This window comes from Oryctolagus cuniculus, chromosome 18, assembly GCF_964237555.1.
Source record: "Oryctolagus cuniculus chromosome 18, mOryCun1.1, whole genome shotgun sequence".
Classification (NCBI taxonomy): domain Eukaryota; kingdom Metazoa; phylum Chordata; class Mammalia; order Lagomorpha; family Leporidae; genus Oryctolagus; species Oryctolagus cuniculus.
Genome location: NC_091449.1, coordinates 7,679,173 through 7,696,664, shown reverse-complemented (window position 1 = coordinate 7,696,664; position 17,492 = coordinate 7,679,173). Strand labels below are relative to the sequence as shown.

Sequence of the window (17,492 nt, the reverse complement as noted above, 5' to 3'; positions counted from 1 at the left end):
CGGATCCTCCCACTTGTTTACTTCGTGGTGAGCACCGTGACACTGAGCCTGCGCACTCTCGCTGGCCAGCTCCTCTGCTAGAGTCCGCGCCATGTGACTCGCATCCTTAGAATTCCACCCCCCCATGTCTAAAAGATGGTTTCACCCACTCCTGCTCTAGAATGCATAAGGGCGCAACCACCGTGCGGCCGTGCGGGGGAGTCTCCCTTCCGGATATGACACTACGTTGACCCGGAAAAGGAGGAGGCTGGGGCAGCAGGATCTCGACCGAGGCTATGGAGGGAGCCGGCTACAGGGTAAGCACTGGGGGCGCATTCACTCGCTTCTGCCTATGCGAAACGACCCTGTCCGGTGATCTGCCTCTCCCCAGGCCGTGCCAGGGAGGCCCGGAACTCCACAGAGCCGTGGGAACCGGGTGTGGGAAGACCCTACCCCCTAGCCCCGCCCCCGGACTCTGGGGACCTTGCGAGCTCCGCCCCTTTCGGAGCGCGCGGCCGCCCTGTGGGCGGGGCCTCCACGCGCTGACTTCCCTGGTCCGCCCCCATCGGCTCCCTTCGGGGCCCCGCCCCCGCCAGACTCGCCCCCATTGGCTCCCCCCGGACCCGCGCCCATTGGCTCCCGCCGGACCCGCCCCCACGGCTCCCTTCGGGGCCCCGCCCCCTCCAGACCCGCCCCCATTGGCTCCCGCCGGACCCGCCCCCATCGGCTCCCTTCGGGTCCCGCCCCCAGGTAGTGTTCGAGAAGGGCGGCGTGTACCTGCACACCAGCGCCAAGAAGCACCAGGACCCGGACTCGCTCATCGCGGGCGTCATCCGTGTGGTGGAGAAGGTGGGCCGGGTGGGGTGGACGCGGCGTGCAGGGGGCCCGGCCTTGAGGGCGTCCGTGGCTCCCACTCGGAGGGCTGAGCCCCGGGACCTGTCCCACTCCCCCCAGGACGGCGATGTGCTGCTGCACTGGGCCCCCGTGGAGGAGGCCGGAGACTGCACGCAGATCCTGTTCTCCAAGAAGGTCAGTGTGCTGCGCCCTGCGTGCCCTGGCACCGCGCGCTTCCCCGGGGTCCAGTCCCAGGCCTGCCCCTGGGGCCCGGGGATGCCTGGCCGGGGCCCGGGTCCTCTCGGCCTCTGGGTGAGGTGGGCCGAGGACGCCCGTTGGAGGAAGGAGAGCGGAGGCCCGCCCAGGTGCAGAGGCCACTGCCGCCGCTCGCCCCCTCCCTGCGCCCCTGTCCGGCCCCGGGCGCGAGGCTACTCAGCAGGAGGTCGGTGGGCTGTGAAGACCCGGCTTCGTAGTAAGCCCATTGGCCTCAGTGATGGCCGTCACCGCACCCAGGGGCCTCCCCCGGGGCCTGGCAGCTGCCTGAGGCTGGGCCACGTCTCTGTCGGGCTGTCTGTGAATGCCTTCTGGCGTGGACACGTTCCCCTTGTCCTGGGCACTCCCCGCGGAGCGGCGTTGCCGGGCCTGGGGAGGAAGTGCCGCACCGTGTCCCCAGCCCGGCCCTGTTGCACGTGGCCGCCTGCAGCGTGTGGGGCTCCGGCGTCCCTGTGCGCCCGCCGCCGCTGGTCCTCAGGTCTCTGGTGCTAGCTGTCCTCGTGGGCACGGGGTGTCTCCTGCCATGGCTGCCCAGCTGCCGCCTGGGCACCAGGAGCCTCGGGTTCCAGTCCTGGCTGTGCCGGGTAACCCTGGGCAAGTGCCATGCCACCTCTGTGCCTCAGTTTCCCTACGAGGCTGCGCTCATACCTAGAAGCCATGAGTCCGTGGCCCCTCACTCTCTTCCTCTGCCCCAAGGACTCCAGTGGGGGCTACTCCTGCGCCTCTGAGGAGGAGCCGACTTTTGACCCCGGCTATGAACCTGACTGGGCCGTCATCAGCACCGTGCGGCCGCGGGCCCGGCCATCGGGGCCCCCGAGAGGTGGGCCGAGCTGGAGGCTGTGGGGGCCGGGGTGGGGGACCCGTGTTCTCAGGAGTCTCTGCCCCCAGTCCCAGGAGAGAAGAGGTGGCTGGGGGCAGGGCTTGTGGCTGTGCCCAACCCCCGGGCTTCTGGGTTGGCCGTGGGTGCATCACCTGCCGAAGTCCAAGGCAGAGGGAGGCCGGGGAGCCCAGAACCGGCACACCGCCACCGGGCTCCACTCCCCAGGCAGCGGGCGGTGGCCCAGAGTCAGGAGGCTGGGGCCCGGGGCCAGCTTCCCGTGCGCCCAACGCCGTGCCGTCCCCCAGGTGCAGAGCCCGGCTCCTCCCAGGGCCCCTGGGCCTTCTCGGTGAGCCTGGGTGAGCTCAAGTCCATCCGGCGGTCCAAGCCGGGCCTCAGCTGGGCCTACCTGGTCCTGGTGACCCAGGCCGGAGGCTCCCTGCCCGCCCTGCACTTCCACCGCGGGGGCACCCGGGCCCTGCTGCGCGTGCTCAGCCGCTACCTGCTGCTGGCCAGGTGAGCCGACCCGGGGCGTCCCCTCGGGGCTGGGGAGCTGGTTCAAGGCTGGGAAACGCAGGTGGCCCCGCGGCCCCAGGAGGTAGAAGGCATCTCCCCTGCCCCGGCACCACCGCAGGCCCACCTCTCACCGGCTCGGCTCTGGGTCACTCCCCCTTGGCCAGGGAAATGGGCGCTCTCATGGGTCAGCCCTGGGCCACACACCCACCCCTGCTGCCAGCTCCGCCCTCTGCCTGCAGTGTCACTCCAGGGGCGGCTGGGGTGCTGCGGATGGCCCCAGCCTGCGCTCCCTGTCCCCGTGTCCCCACCTCAGCCCTGGCCCCCCCCAGGACCCCCGCCTCAGTCCCGGCCCCCTGTCACCAATGTCCCTGCCTCAGCCCCGGCCCCCCTAGCTTCCCACAGGACCCCCACCTCAGCCCCCTGTCACCCCCCAGCTCCCCGCAGGACCCCCGCCTTGGCCCCGGCCCCCTGTCACCCGTGTCCCCACCTCAGCCCCCTGTCACCCCCCAGCTCCCCGCAGGACCCCCGCCTCGGCCCCGGCCCCCTGTCACCCGTGTCCCCGCCCGCCCCCAGCTCCCCGCAGGACTCCCGCCTCTACCTCGTCTTCCCCCATGACTCCTCCGCCCTCTCCAACTCCTTCCACCACCTGCAGCTCTTCGACCAGGACAGCTCCAACGTGGTGTCCGTGAGTGTCCCCCGCGCTGGGCTTGGCGGGGTGTGGGCGGGAGGGCGGGCCCGGGGCTCCGCGGTGGCACCGGTGACACCGTCCGGCCCTGTCCCCAGCGCTTCCTCCAGGACCCCTACTCCACCACCTTCAGCAGCTTCTCCCGAGTGACCAACTTCTTCCGGGGAGCCCTGCAGCCACACCCCGAGGGGGCCTCCTCCTCAGACCTGCCTGCGCCCCCCGACGACGAGCCAGAGCCCGGGTTCGAGGTCATCTCCTGTGTGAGTCACCCGGACCCTGCCCTGGGCAGTAGCGGCCCTGGCCGCCTCAGGGTGCATCGGGGTGAGTGCCAGGCTCTGGGCGCACCTGCCGGCTGGTACTGGCGTGGCCCTTCCTGCAGGGGGCGCCTTTGTGCCCCCCCAGGGTAGGAGCTGCTTCCCGCCCCTGAACAGAGAAGGGCTCTGAGCTCTCTGGAGGACCAGATGGGGTTGGGGGCCAGCCCGGGCTTACTTGCCCTGCGTCCCACAGGTGGAACTGGGGCCACGGCCCGCCGTGGAGCGGGCTGCCCCCGTCACTGAGGAGGAGTGGGCCCGCCACGTGGGCCCTGAGGGCCGCCTGCTGCGGGTCCCCGAGCTGAAGAGCCGGATTTTCTCCGGGGTGAGTGCGGGGCAGGGGCCCGGGGCAGGGCTGGCGGGCAGCCGGGAGGCGGTGCCCTGAACCACCTGCCTCCCCGCTGCAGGGCCTGAGCCCCGGGCTGCGGCGCGACGCCTGGAAGTTCCTGCTGGGCTACCTCAGCTGGGAGGGCTCCGCCGAGGAGCACAAGGCCCACGTGCGCAAGAAAACGTGAGTGGGAAGCTGGCCCGTCATCCCCGGAACGCCGGCCCGGCACAGGCGGTGTTCCACGGACGCCGGCTCCGACCGGCCCAGGGCACACCGCGGTGAGCGAGCCAGCCCCGCACCGGCTCCGTGCCCGCCTCGCTGCGATGCACGGCAGGCTGAGCCTTGTCGGGGAGGCCGGGCTGGGGGGGCCCCCAGGTCTGCACCGGGCGTCCCAGCGCCTGGCCTCTCGCCCCGCAGGGACTGCGACGCACGGCAGGCTGAGCCTTGTCGGGGAGGCCGGGCGGGGGGGGCCCCCAGGTCTGCACAGGGCGTCCCAGCGCCTGGCCTCTCGCCCCGCAGGGACGAGTACTTCCGCATGAAGCTGCAGTGGAAGTCGGTGAGCCCGGAGCAGGAGCGCAGGAACTCCCTCCTGCACGGGTACCGCAGCCTCATCGGTGTGTCTGGGGCGCAGAGGGCGCGGCGTGGGTGCAGGCGATGCCCTCCAGGTTTTCCGGGGAGGGAGGTGCGGACGAGCAGACGCCCTGGGGTCCAGGCTCGGTGGGGACTTCCCTCCCTGGCCCTGGGGGAGATGCGGTGGCTCCTGGAGCCAGCCCCGCTCCTCCACCCAGAGGGTGCTCCGAGCGGGGGCTCCGGCGATCGCGGTCCGGGGGTGGGGGCTCCGGGCACCTGACCCTCCCACCTTCGCACCCCGTCCCCCCAGAGAGAGACGTGAGCCGCACCGACAGGACCAACAAGTTCTACGAGGGCCCCGAGAACCCGGGGCTGGGCCTGCTCAGCGACATCCTGCTCACCTACTGCATGTACCACTTCGACCTGGGTACGCCGCCGCGGGGGGCTGCCCTCGGGGACATGCGGGCCCGGGCTGGCCCCTGACCCTGAGTGCCCCCCAGGCTACGTCCAGGGCATGAGTGACCTCCTCTCCCCGATCCTCTATGTGGTTCAGAACGAGGTGGACGCCTTCTGGTGTTTCTGCGGCTTCATGGAACTCGTGGTAAGCCGGGGGTGAGGCTGGGAGACCCCGCCCCACCACGGGGTGGGGGTCCCGCCCCTCACGGCCCTCCCGCCCGCCCACAGCAGGGGAACTTTGAAGAGAGTCAGGAGACCATGAAGCGGCAGCTGGGACAGCTCCTGCTGCTCCTGAGGGTGCTGGACCCGGCGCTCTGCGACTTCCTGGGTGGGTCTCTGCTCCGGACGCCGCCGGCCCTTTGCAGACAGGAGCGCCTGGGTGTGGCTCCAGCCCTCGGCGGTTCCCGCAGCCTGGGGCCACTGCCTTCTGTCCGCATTGCTGGTTCAGTGGAAAACTCGGATCCAGCCGAGTGGCTGTCGATAGCGGGCATATCCGAGGGCAGGTGGCGATGAGGTGAGGCCGCCACCTGGCAGGAGCCGGAGGACGGCACGGGGCGGGGGGCAGGGGAGACGCCCCCGGCCACCTCGCGGAGCGGGGGCTCCGTCTGAGGACTGAAAGTCTCCCGGCCCGGGCTTCCGTGGGCGGCGTGCCGTGCTGTCCGTCCCCCAGGAGGAGGTACCGGGATGGCCTGGGTGGTGTCTTGGGGTTGAATTGTGAGAGAGGACTCGATGCGGGGTGGCTGTCCACCCACGTGCGTCCTGCTCACTGCTGCTGTCTGGCCCGGCCGGCACAGCCCCAAGTCCCGGAGGGCCTGCGTTCTCAAGCCCCCCGGCGGCAGGCGCTGGGCAAGCGGGCCTGGGAGCCGTGGGAGTGGCCACTTCCTGTAGACTGTGGAATGCAGGGTGGGCGCCCTAACCCTAGAGGGTATGCAGCCAGATACTGCAGGGTCTCGGCCCAGCGGCGGTCAGGAGGGGGCTCGGCGTGGCTCCTGGTGGCGGCAGGTGCTCCGGCTGTGGGCGAGGCTGACTCGGCGCCCTGTCCTCCCCCAGACTCCCAAGACTCGGGCTCTCTCTGCTTCTGCTTCCGGTGGCTGCTCATCTGGTTCAAGAGGGAGTTCCCCTTCCCGGATGTCCTCCGCCTGTGGGAGGTGGGCCAGCGGCGCCGTGGGGGCTGGGGGAGGGGCAGAGCTGGGGAGGGCAGGCCCCAGCGCCTCCTCCCTCGCCTCCTCCCTCGCCTCCCCAGGTGCTGTGGACAGGGCTCCCCGGTCCCAATCTGCACCTGCTGGTGGCCTGTGCCATCCTGGACATGGAGCGGGACACCCTCATGCTGTCCGGGTTCGGCTCCAATGAAATCCTCAAGGTGAGGCCTCTCCCTCCTGGTCCCACGCCGGCCTAGGGCACTGGGCCCCGTGTAGACACGGCATGGGGACGCCCAAGGTGGCCCCTGGAGATGAGGTCAGCCGTGAATGTCCAGGGGACAGGACCTGGGGAGGCCTGACCCGCCCCCCCCCCGCCCCCCCGCAGCACATCAACGAGCTGACCATGAAGCTGAGCGTGGAGGACGTGCTGACGCGGGCCGAGGGCCTCTACCGGCAGCTGACCGCCTGCCCCGTGAGTGTGCGACCCTGCCCACGGCCGCCTCAGCCCGCCTCTCCCCCCACGCCCCCTCTGACCTCGTTGCCCGCGCCCCGCCAGGAGCTGCCCCACAACGTCCAGCAGGTCCTGGGCATGGTGCCGCCCGCGGAGCCGCGCAGCCCCTCGCCCCCTGCCTCCCCGCTGCCGCTGTCGCCCACCCGGGCGCCGCCCGCGCCGCCGCCGCCGCCGGCAGACGCAGCCCCGCAGCCCGACAGCAGCCTGGAGATCCTGCCCGAGGACGACGACGACGACGGGGCGGGCTCCTAACCGCGCTGGGCCAGGCCCCAGCCCCGCACAGGCACTTTACCCCGCTGCCCGCCCGCCGCGGAGCCCCGGGAGCGGAGGGACGCGGCTGCCCGCCCGGCCCGGTCCCCGCGCCCTTCTCACGGGCAGGTTCCGGTGAACTGACCGCTCCCGCGTCCGCTGGCCCGCTGCTGGGGGACCCGGCTGGGGCGGGGGTGGTGGTCTGCAGGCCGCTCGGGCCCGTGGGCGGAGCCAAAGCCTTAGCACATGACCCCGGCCTGGCCAATGGGCCGCGAGAGGCGGTCCCCGGCGGGCGCAGGCTCCCTCGCTTTTCCTGGACGAGCGCGCGATGCTCGGACTGCGGCCTATGCTGGACGCTTCCCGGACGTGACCGCAGTGGAGGGCCCTGCCTACAGCTGTTGCTTATGTAACAAATAAAGTTGCCGCTGTTTAACCACCGCCGGCCTCGTGACAGCCGGGGGCGGTCACCGCGATGGCCCCTTAGGCCGCGGGTCCTGCCCCGCCCCGCGCGCGTGCCGGCCCACGCAGAAGCCCGACGACAGGCTTTCTCCAAAAATACTTTAATGTGAGGTCCTCTTGCGGGTGGTGTGTGGGGGAGATAACAGGGGCTGGCCTGACGCCGCGGTGGCCCCTCCCTTGGACCCTTTGCACGGGGGGCTGCTGGCCGGGAACACTTGCATGGGCACCTCCGAGCTCGCCTCCGCGCCAGCCTCCGCGCCGGCCTCCCCGCCGGCCTCCGGGAGCTCATTCCCGGCCTGGCCTTCCGAGCCGGCCTCCAGGAGCGTGTGGCCCTGTGCCTCGGGGCCGGCATCCGGGAGCGGTCGGCCCTGCGCTTCCGGGCTGGACTCGGGAGGGGGATGCCCCTGCCCCTCGGGGCCGGCCTCGGTGTGCCCCTGCTCCTGCTCCTCCGGGCTGGCCTCGGCGGCCGGCGCATGGCCCTGCTCCTCCGGGCTGGCCTCGGCCGCCGCGAGCCCCTGCTCCACGGGCCCAGCCGCCGCGTGCGCGCGCTTCTCCTCCGGGTTGGCCACGGCGTGCGCGTGGTGCTCGCGGTTGTTGATCCTCATGGCGGCCCGCAGCGCGGACTTGACCGCCGTCTCCACCCAGCCGTGCGGCAGGGCCGTATGCTCGCCCGCGAAGTAGATGCGGCCATAGGGGATGGCCCAGTCGTACTCGGGCCCGCTGTCCGGGTCGGCCTGCCAGAGCTGCGGCGGCTGCACCACGAAGCCGCCCTGGCTGTGCGGGTCCTCCGCCCAGCGCTTGACCACGCCGCTGCCGTCCCACAGGCGGTACACGAGCGGCCCGTGCAGCGCCGCCACGTCGTCCAGCGCCACGCGCAGCGACTGCTGCAGGCTCAGGCCGGCGAACGGCGCCGTCGCGTCCGACCACGTGTAGGAGGCCAGCAGCAGCGCGCCCTCGCCGGGCGGCGGGTAGTAGATGACGCGCGAGGGCCGGTCGGTGCTCGAGTGGCCGCCCTCGATGTGCTCGTCGTGCCAGAAGGGCCGGCGGAAGCTCAGGAACACTTTGGTGGCCGGCACGTAGTGCAGCCCGCGCAGCGCCTCCTGCCGCTTGCGCGACAGCGGCGGCGAGAAGGTCATGCGTTGCAGCGCCGGGCCGCTGGCCGTCACCAGCACCACGTCGGCCGTCAGCGCCTTGAGGTTGTGCACCCGGCGCGAGGCGGCCATGTGCACCCGCACGTCGTGCGGGCCCTGCGTCATGCCCACGACCGGCGCGTTCAGCAGCACGGGGCCCGACAGCGAGCTGAGCAGCGCGCGCGGCAGCAGGTCCCAGCCGCCCACGATGCGGCTGTACCTGCGGGCGGGCGGAAGGGCGGGCGGGCCGGGGTCAGCGCTGCCCAGAGGCCGTGCGGCCCCAGGACCACCACCACCCCCCCCCCCCACGCACACACACCGCCTCCCCCGCGGCCGCGGCCCCGCCGTGCTCCGCGCCCGCTCGGGGGCTGCCAGGACCCCACTCCGCACACACACACCCCGCCTCCCCCGCGTGCTCCCGCCCGCCCGCCGTGCTCCGTGCCCGCTCGGGGGCTGCCAGGACCCCACACACACGCACACACCCCGCCTCCCCCGCGGCCGCGGCCCCGCCGTGCTCACCGGAGCCGGTCGCTGAGGCAGCTGTGGGCCCGCAAGGCCTCGGCGAAGCTCAGGTAGAAGAAGCCGTCCTTGGACAGCACGTCGCCCAGCAGCCGCACGGCCGGCTGGCTCAGGTTGCCCTCCCCGAGGAGGTATTCCTGCGGGGCGGCCGGGGGCGCGTCAGCGCCCTTCTAGGGGCAGGGGAGAGACCCAGGACCCAGAGGAGGGCGGTGCCGGGGCCCGGGGCTGGGTCCTTCCCGGGTGGGCGCCCTCCGCCCGCGTTCCTCCAGCGAGCCGCGGGGCTCGCCCCACTCACCAGCAGCGTGTGCCTCTCAAACTTCTTCATGGCCTTCTTGCAGCCCATGTCTTTGAGATCCTTCACGGCCTGGCAAGGAGTAAGCGGGCGTGCTGAGCGCGGGGCACTCTGGGGGCGCCCATCCCGGCTCGCCCTGCACCTCTGGCACCACTGTGAGCGCCCTGAGGGCGGGGACCAGAAGCTGGCCCCGTGCAGAGCTTCCCCACCCCCACCCCCGCATCCCTGCATGGCTCCCCAGCCCCTGGCACCACGGGGTTCCAGGAAGCCCGTGGGTCACCTCCCCTGACAGCAGCTGGGTCGGGTGCACAGGCGCCGCCCCCCCACTCCATCTGTGCCTGGCACACGGTGCACCCACGCACACATTCTGCTGAAGTCACACCCCCACTTCCGGGAACCTTGCCCCACCGCACCCCAGCCCTCCTGTCTCCGCCAGCGCCCCTGGGGGCTGCGCGGGGTGTGCAGTTCAGCACCCACGCCCCCTGCGCTTGCTCCACACTTCCCCAGAAATGGCCTGGACTCGGCCCCGCCCCCGGCCAGGAGAGGAGGTGGCCATGGAAGGGGCTCTCAGAGCTGGGTGTGGCCAGCTCCCACCGTGCGGAGGGGCACGGAGCAGTCCTGGAGGCGTGCGCAGGAAGGGGTAGGGTGCTGGGAGCCACTGGGCCCCCCACGAGGACTTGGAGAGAAAAAAAATGAGGCGGAGGCAGGGGAGCCACGAGACCTTCAGGGCTGGAGCCTGAGCCTGCGCCTTCGTCCTGGAGGCCCTGGGGAGCCGAGGAGGAGGCTGGGCCAGGCCGGGGCTGGGGCCGGACAGAGAGGGAAACGGGCAGCAGGAGGGAGCGAGCAGGGCGCCCGGCGGCCTCCCTGGGACCAGGGGCTTGGTGCAGCCATTGTAGGTGGGGACCCCGGTGCCAAGGGGAGAGGCCGGGGGCAGCCAGAGGGAGAGGCCAAGGGGGGGGGGGCCAGGGCTGCTGAGGGGGGAGGGGGCCGGGGCTGCCGGGGGAGAGGGGGCCAGGGCTGCTGAGGGGAGAGAGGGCCAGGGCTGCTGAGGGGAGAGGGGGCCAGGGCTGCTGAGGGGAGAGGGGGCCAGGGCTGCTGGGGGGAGAGGCCGAGGGGAGAGTGGGCTGGGGGCTGCCAAGGGAAGAGGGGGCCAGGGCTGCTGAGGGGAGAGGGGGCTGGGGCTGCCGGGGGGGGGCTGCCGAGGGGAGAGGGGGCCGGGGCTGCCAGGGGGAGAGGCCGAGGGGAGAGGGGGCCAGGGCTGCCGGGGGGGGGGGCTGCCGAGGGGAGAGGGGGCCGGGGCTGCCGGGGGGGGGCTGCCGAGGGGAGAGGGGGCCGGGGCTGCCGGGGGGGGCTGCCGAGGGGAGAGGGGGCCGGGGCTGCCGGGGGGGGCTGCCGAGGGGAGAGAGGGCTGCCGGGGGAGAGGCCGAGGGGAGAGGGGGCTGGGGGGGCTGCTGAGGGAAGAGGGGGCCGGGGCTGCTGGGGGGAGAGGCCGCGGGGGGGGCCGGGGCTCCGGGCGGGGCGGGCGGCGCCCACCTTGTTGAGGGCCATCTGGTAGATCTCCTCCGGCGCGTGGCCGCGCTCCCGGGGGCGCAGGCTGTAGCCCAGCTTCTCGGGCATCTTCTCCACCACGTAGTTGCGCAGCCTCACCTCGCTCACCTCCGTCCAGGTGTTCTCGTCGTACTGGGTGAACTTGGTCAGGTTGAGCCCCAGGCTCCTACAGAGCTCGTGCAGGATCCTGCGGGCGGCACGGAGAGGCCGGGGGAGGGGCGGCCTGAGGCCTGAGGGACGGCGGGCAGACCCAGCAGCCCACGTGGGGACGGGGCTCAGCCTGGGGAGTGGCCTTCACTCTTCACCGGGGATGCCGCCGACGCCTGGATTCCCTCTGGGAATGGGGGCAGAGTTCCGGCTGGGTGGGCCGGGGCGAGCAGGGGTCTGGCCCGAGTCCACAGGAGGCTCTAGGGGTGTTGATGTCAGGGCGGCCGTGAGGCTGGGATCAGGTGAGGACGGGGCCAGAGGTTGGATCTGGAACCAACTTGCATGGTGGCTGGGGGTGTCGGGGCGGGGGCGGTGCTGGAGCTGGGGTTGGGGCGGAGTCTGGGCAGAGGGGGGCTGGGGGGCCAGGCCAGGCCTCACCTGTGAGAGCTGGGCATGCGCATGGCTCCCAGCTCCCCGATCCAGCCCGTCTTCCGGTCCCGGAAGGTGAAGATGCGGCCCCCGATCCTGTTATCTGCCTCCAGGATGGTGACCTGAGCGGGTGGGCGGGCGGCCGGCCGGGCCTTCAGCGGCTCCCACAGACGGCCACACGCCTCCCCCACGCCCATAGCAGCACAGGGCTGGAGTCCCAGGAAGCGGGGTGAGGGGAGGAGTCCCCAGCCAGCCGGCTCTGGGAAGGGGTGGGGACGCTTCCCGCGCAGAGAAGCCCGGGGCGGCCGGTTCTCGTTCCTGGAGCTCCGTGTCCACCTGCTCCCCAGCCGACATCCAGGGTGACTCAGAGCGGGGCTTCCCTCGGGGGCTGGAGAGTCAGGGGCTTTCGGGGGTGGTTCCCTCCCTCCACCCCCCACCCAGCCCAGGCAAGGGGTCGGCCGCGTCCTCACCTTGTGTCCCGCATCGCTGAGCACCTTGGCGGCCACCAGGCCGGCCACGCCCGCGCCGACCACAATCACCTTTTGGGGCTTCAGCGTCCGGTTGAGGCCCAGGGTCACCACTCTGAGCAGCTGCTCATAGTCGGGGTCGTGCATGCACTTGGCGAAGGGGTCTGGGTTGGGGGCGGCCTTCCAGTCCAAGGAGGCCGCCAGGCTGAGGAGGGTGGGGAAGAGGACGAGGAGGCGCAGGGCTGCGGAACAGGAGGCGGGGGTCAGCGGGCGCGGACGGGCGCACGGCCTCACCTGGCCCGGGCCCCCCACCCCCGCCACCCCGCTAACTTACCCAGTGGGGCCATGGTTGGCGGGTAAGGGATGCGTCTGGGTGCCGCTGGGACCGGGGGCCTCCGTGCCTCCGTGGGCTGCCCCGTGACCCCTGCCGCCCGACCTGCGTCTGCCCAGCCCTCAGACGGGGAGCGCCTGGGTCCCACTGCCCCCGCGCCTGCCCCGGCCTGGCCCCTGCCGCCGGCCATCCCTCTGTGCCTCTGCGCCGTGCTCTGCACACACCCGCCGGCCGCTCTTCTGCGCAGTCTGCCCCGGGCCCCTCTGCGCCCCTTAAACGTGCGGGGAGCCCCGCCCTCCCTCTGGGAAGCGGGCTGTGGGGAAATGAAACTCTGCCTTCTTGGAGTTGAAGGTCAGGGGCTCAGGGGGCGGCGGTGGGGGGGGCACTCTGTTTTCTTCCTCTTGCCCCAAATAGTTTCGGGGGCAGTCGGGAGGGTGGAAATAAACGCTCAGGTGACCATGCCGAGGGCGGGGGCTGCCCGTCTCTGGCCTTGAAGCGCAGTCCCTGGGTCACATGGACTTCCTCCTGTGTCAGCACTGCCACACACTGCAGGCCCCTGGCTGCTCCAATCCCTTTCTACATCTCACCGAGCCTCAGTCTCCCCCTCTGAGAAATGGGCGCAGCAGTGGGGCCACAGTGCCTAGGCTTGCGTGCTGAGCCCAGCACGTGCCGGCCAGGGCCTCAGGGCCATGCCTTGCCCTGCGTGGGGCTGTCAGAGGAGGCCGTGATGGCAGGGTAGGATTGTGTGATACAGGTGAGGTCCCGCCCACAGCCCGGGGTCTGCACCCAAACCTGCTCCCGGGGAAATGCTGGGGGGCTGGGGGCGGCCCTGGCAGGAGGGTGTGCCAGGGCATGCGCCGGCCTCTCCCTCCCGATGTGCCCGGGGCGCGCGCCGGCCTCTCCCTCCGCCCTGGCCTTGGGAACCACTGAGGTGGCCCTCGGCTCAGGGACTGGCCCAAGGGAGTCTCCGCCACCCCACCCCGCCCCAGGGTGCTTGTCCCTGAGGGGCAGGTGGCAGTGAGAACCTGATGGCCTGGCTCCAAGGAGTCCACAGGCCACAGGGTCTCCCGGGCCCTCAGCGCGCAGGGCGGAGGAGCAGGAGCGAGTATGTCCCTGGGCTGGGGGGCAGGTGGATTTTCTATGGGAACAGGGGGAGGGGGCACCACCAATGACCTGGGTGGGAAACTCCAGCAGTCAAAGTGGGATGTGGTTTGGGGGGCGGGGTCTGAGCGGGAGAACGTGTGAGGCAGGCCAGGAGCCAGTGGCCGGGAAGGACAAAGTCGGAGCTGGACACAGCGGCAGAGGCTCAGGACGGCCCAGGGCCCGGGACCCTCGCGGGGCCCAGCTGGGGCAGATGAAGGAACCGAGGCGGGGAGGACAGGATGCGTCCTGGGCCGCAGCACCAGGGGGTCCTCCCCAGCTCCCCGTTCCCTCTGCTCCCAGGTTCCCGGGGGCTGCTGGGCCCGAGGTGGCCCCCGTGTCTCTCCCACAGCTCGCCGAGCCCATGCCAGCTTCACCCCGCAGCCATGGGTGACCCCGTGAGGGGCAGTGTGGCCTGAGGGGCGGGCTCTCACAGGGCAGAGTCCAATCAGGGCCCTCCTGTGGATAGACTGACAGCAGATCCCTTGTCCATCTCCCTCCCTTCACTGCAGTAACCACCGCACAGGGCCCAGAGACGTCTCCGGTGCTCAGAGGCCGGCCTGTGCAGCCAGCCCAGCTTCTGCTGGTGCCCGGAACCACTGTCACCACAGCTCGGGCTTGGGGATTCGGGGTGGGGCCGGGTGACACTGGGTGCACTCCAGGGAGCACCCGCTGTGCCAGGACAGAGCGGGTCAGACACCTGGAAGGCAGAACCGGAGAGTCCTAGGGGCCAGGAGATTCTGGGTTTCGGGGGACTGCCTTTCTCCTCTGGGGCTTTTTGTAGGCAGTATGTTCTGCTCCTGCAGCCCAGGGAGATTCCCACTGCTCTTAGTGTGAAGCAAGGCGCCCCACAGCCCGGGCGGCAGGGGCGAGGTGGAGCCCTGCTGGCAGACCAGCGGCGGGACCTGGCCGATTGTTCCTGATAACCCCGAGACTCGTGTCTAGAACGGGGCAGGGGCGGGCGGCGTGCAGACCAGGGCGGATGGTTGAGGAGAAAGCGGGTAGGACCGGGGTCGGGGCCCACGCGTGGTGTGCACAGGGGACAGGGTGAGAGGCAGGAGCAGAGGTGACACGAGTGACCCCAAGTGTGTCTGCTTCAGTTGCCTTTGGGGTATTCTGGTTCTTCGTAGTTTCTAGAAGGTCAATCCCTCCAGGTAGAAATGGCCGACACTGGGCAACAATCCTGCCCAGTGACCCAATGGCCGCGTTCCCAGCAGCCAGAGGCCTGTCCCGGCCCGACTGCGAGCCCCTGGGCCCACCAGAGGCCACACGGTCACGCTGGGGTCGGGCTGCTCCTTCCACAGAGGCGTTCTTCTGAGTGTCCAGAGACCCTGGGCGGTCAGTAGTAAGACTAGAGCCTCAGACGGGGACAGCGGCTGCCCAGGAACCCCGGGCAGAGGGGAGGACAGCTGTAAGAGGCCCCTCGATCCTCGGTCGGGACCCAGGACCAGCGCCCCTCCCCACAGAGCCCCCTGCCCTTCCTCCCATTTCCACAACAGGCCCGGGCCCCGGGCGGGGGCACTCACTGCATAGCTGCCTCTGGGGGGCTCTCTCAGCACCCATGGCCTTTCTGGTTAGCCTGGGACAGAAGTCATCCTGAGGTCTATGCAGAAGCGGGGTGAAAGGTGGTGGCTGTGTCCTGCTGCCCTTGTTAGGCCCGAGATGCCAGGTCCTGGGGTGGGGCAGAGAGGTTAGGAGGCTGGGGGGTTAGGCCCGCCTCTTCCCAAAGTGCTCTATCACCGGCAAAAACGGAGGCGTGGTGGCTGCACCCTCACTGCCGGCAGCACGCACTCCCAGGACGGGGTCACTTTAAAGCCAAGCCCAGACACTCAGCGCTGGGACGTGGCTGTCAGATCAGACGCGGGTGGGCGAATCGGCTGGGGGGAACACGGGGCTCTTCAGGCTGCTGGGCCCGCCCCTGCCCTCCGTGCAGCCACACACACGATGTGCACTGCGGGGCGGCTGGGTCCCAGCGGAAGCTAATTCACACAGCCAGGGAGCTGGCGCGGGGGCACGGCAGGTTAAGCCTCTGCCTGCATCACCGGCATCCCGTAAGAGCGCCGGTTGGCGTCCCGGTTGCTCCACTTCCGACCCAGCTCCCTGCTAATAGGGCTGGGAAAACAGCGGAAGGCGATTCAAGTGCATGGGCCCCAGCCACCCACCTGGGAGACCCGGCAGACGCAAGCTCTCTCTCTCTGCCGTTCAAGTAGACATACGGAAACGGGGCTGGAGATGGCAAAAACGACTCTCACCTACTCCACGAGGCAAGGCCTTGCTTTAAAAAACCAACCATAGCGCCACCATCACATTTGACAATGGCAGCGATTCCCTACGAGAAGTCAGCGTTCACACTTCCTGGTTGTCTTAGGGTTTTCACAGCTGGTTTGTGAGGATGGATTCACTGGCACTCAGTGACTGAGCGCCTGTCGCTGTCGCTCGTGGGTCTGCGACCTTGGAGGGGGGCGTGGCTAAGGTGACCTCGGGCTCCTGCCATGGGAAATCGTGGTGCTCCTGGCCACAGCTGGGTGCTGCATCGAGGCGGCCAGTGGCCAGTGTGTGGTGCCGGAGGACAGGCTCGGGGGACGGCCGGGGACCCAGAGGCAGGCCTGGCTCCCGCAGGGGGTGGTCGCCTCCCTGGAGGGCTGCTGTTCTGCTACAGGCAGACTGTGGAAGCACCGACATTTTGGGGGCCCCCTTAAAACCGGGGAGCAGCGGGGTGCCGGAGCGCGGCTCACACCGACCCACAGGAGCTGACTTCAACCTTCGGCTTCTTAGGTTTCGCTTGTTAAGTCATTCATCATTTTACAGAAATCACACTTCATCAAAAAAGCCAAATACCAAAACCTCAGGGCTGCTCGCTTCCCAGGGACCCGACCGGACTTCACACTGTTGCGCAAGCTCTTCAGATGGACGTGTCACTGTCTGTGCATGCACATCTCCGTCTGACTCTGGTCAGTGCCTTCCCACTGGTGGCTCTTGGCACCGGGGACACTGGCCCCTGCTGGGCACCCGTGGGACCTGCACCAGCTTGCCCATCTCGGCTGCCCGTTGCTAGGCAGGCCCAGACCCCTGGGGATGGGCGCGCACCTGCGATGCCAGCGTCCCAGTGCCGGCAGCTCCCTGCTACTGCACCTGGGTGGCAGCAGATGCTAAGCCAAGTACTTGGGCCCCTGCCACCCACTCTGGAGACCAAATGAAGCTCCTGGCTCTGGCCTGGCCCAGGACAGCCACTGTGGCCATTTGGGGAGTGAACCAGCACCTGGAAGATCCTTGTCTAACTCCACCTTTCCAATGGGGCCCGCATCCCATATGGGCACTGGTTCATGTCCCGGCTGCTCCACTTCTGATCCAGCTCTGCCACAGCCTGGGAAAGCAGTGGAAGAGGAGCCGGGTGTTTGGGCCCCTGCACCCATGTGGGAGACCCACAAGAAACTCCTGGCTCCTGCCTGGCCCAGCCCCGGCCATGAAGGCCATTTGAGGGGTAAGCTACAAATGAAAGATCTCTGGCTCGCTCTCTCCCTCTGTAACTGCCTTTCAAATAATCTTAAAAAAAAAAAAAAAAAAAAAAAAAAAGACCTGTCACTTTTTCTATGTATGTAAAGGGGCTGGCGCTGTGGCGAGTGAGTTACAGCCCCAGCCTGCAGTGCCAGCATCCCATATGGGCACCAGTTCGAGTTCCGGCTGCTCCACTTCCGATCCAGCTCTCTGCTATGGCCTGGGAAAGCAGTAGAAGATGGGCCAAGTCCTTGGGCCCCTGCACCCACATAGGAGACCCGGATGAAGCTCCTGGCTCCTGCTCGGCCCAGCCCGTCATTTTGACCATTTGGGGAGTGAACCAGGAAGGAAGATGTCTCTGTCTGTACCTCTCTCTGTAACTCTTTCAAATAAATAAAACAAATCTTAAAAAAATAAGTAAAAACCCTGACCCTTGTGGTGCCAAGCAGTGCCCGAGGGGGCAGGGGACTCTGGACTCGGGCTTCTTTGGGATTTGAAGAAAGCCACAACCATAACCCAACTCCTGCCCTAAACAGGACGAGGCAGGGCACCGAGAGCGGACCGAGGAGTCACCTTTCCAAGCCTGGTTCCCACTCAGTCACACTGGCTGTCTTCCCGCTAACAGACTGAACAGGAACTCAGGCAGAGGCCAGCTGGCGGGACTGGCAGGGAGCGCAGCTGTGTTCTTCCTGGAAAGGGAAATCGTGATTACAAGGAAGCCGTGGTCTGCAGGCCACTTGGCCGCGCCCCGCCCCGCCCCCAGGCAGTGGCCACCTGCCCTGGCTCCAGGCAACACAGGACCCCTCCCCACAGCCGTCCTCCCAACCTTCTTCCAAGTGGGACACCCAAGATCTCCAGGGTATGGGA

The 17,492-nt window shown here is 69.6% G+C and overlaps 2 protein-coding genes across 7 annotated transcripts in view; one reads left to right on the top strand and one right to left on the bottom strand.

Moving 5' to 3' along the window:
• The first annotated feature begins 59 nt into the window (after nucleotides 1-59).
• Nucleotides 60-7,106, top strand: TBC1D17 (TBC1 domain family member 17). Of its 2 annotated transcripts, none has more exons than XM_051841665.2 (17): nucleotides 60-296; nucleotides 730-828; nucleotides 934-1,008; nucleotides 1,783-1,906; nucleotides 2,212-2,419; nucleotides 2,993-3,104; nucleotides 3,215-3,364; nucleotides 3,612-3,740; nucleotides 3,823-3,926; nucleotides 4,263-4,357; nucleotides 4,624-4,740; nucleotides 4,814-4,914; nucleotides 4,998-5,097; nucleotides 5,820-5,917; nucleotides 6,013-6,129; nucleotides 6,294-6,380; nucleotides 6,465-7,106. In XM_051841665.2, the coding sequence occupies exons 1-17, from the start codon at nucleotides 276-278 to the stop codon at nucleotides 6,669-6,671; spliced, it is 1,944 nt and encodes a 647-aa protein (XP_051697625.2). In that variant the 5' UTR covers nucleotides 60-275; the 3' UTR covers nucleotides 6,672-7,106. The 2 variants fall into 2 exon arrangements, with proteins under 2 accessions (XP_051697625.2, XP_051697624.2); XM_051841664.2 differs by having other exon boundaries at nucleotides 3,203-3,364.
• Nucleotides 6,657-17,492, bottom strand: part of IL4I1 (interleukin 4 induced 1) — a 30,035-nt gene continuing 19,199 nt past the window's right edge. For 2 of the 5 annotated variants that reach the window (XM_051841662.2, XM_051841663.2), the window contains exons 2-10: nucleotides 17,199-17,314; nucleotides 15,293-15,356; nucleotides 14,657-14,802; nucleotides 11,663-11,901; nucleotides 11,202-11,314; nucleotides 10,602-10,803; nucleotides 9,072-9,140; nucleotides 8,777-8,913; nucleotides 6,657-8,477 (exon numbers count right to left, since the gene is read on the bottom strand). In XM_051841662.2, coding sequence (XP_051697622.2) covers nucleotides 7,229-8,477; nucleotides 8,777-8,913; nucleotides 9,072-9,140; nucleotides 10,602-10,803; nucleotides 11,202-11,314; nucleotides 11,663-11,901; nucleotides 14,657-14,693 — 2,046 coding nt within the window. In that variant the 5' untranslated portion in view covers nucleotides 14,694-14,802; nucleotides 15,293-15,356; nucleotides 17,199-17,314 and the 3' untranslated portion in view covers nucleotides 6,657-7,228. Of the gene's footprint in view, nucleotides 8,478-8,776; nucleotides 8,914-9,071; nucleotides 9,141-10,601; nucleotides 10,804-11,201; nucleotides 11,315-11,662; nucleotides 11,902-11,993; nucleotides 13,029-14,656; nucleotides 14,803-15,292; nucleotides 15,357-17,198; nucleotides 17,315-17,492 lie in introns of those variants that run through there. The other 3 variants (XM_051841660.2, XM_051841661.2, XM_070063031.1) reach the window with 2 other exon arrangements.

What these genes read in the sequence shown, in the direction of transcription:
- TBC1D17 (XM_051841664.2), top strand. Translation starts at nt 276, where the DNA reads ATGGAGGGAGCCGGCTACAGG. An exon ending in ATGTCCTCCGCCTGTGGGAG is followed by an intron (nt 5,918 to 6,012) that starts GTGGGCCAGCGG and finishes TCGCCTCCCCAG; the next exon opens with GTGCTGTGGACAGGGCTCCC. An exon ending in GCTCCAATGAAATCCTCAAG is followed by an intron (nt 6,130 to 6,293) that starts GTGAGGCCTCTC and finishes GCCCCCCCGCAG; the next exon opens with CACATCAACGAGCTGACCAT.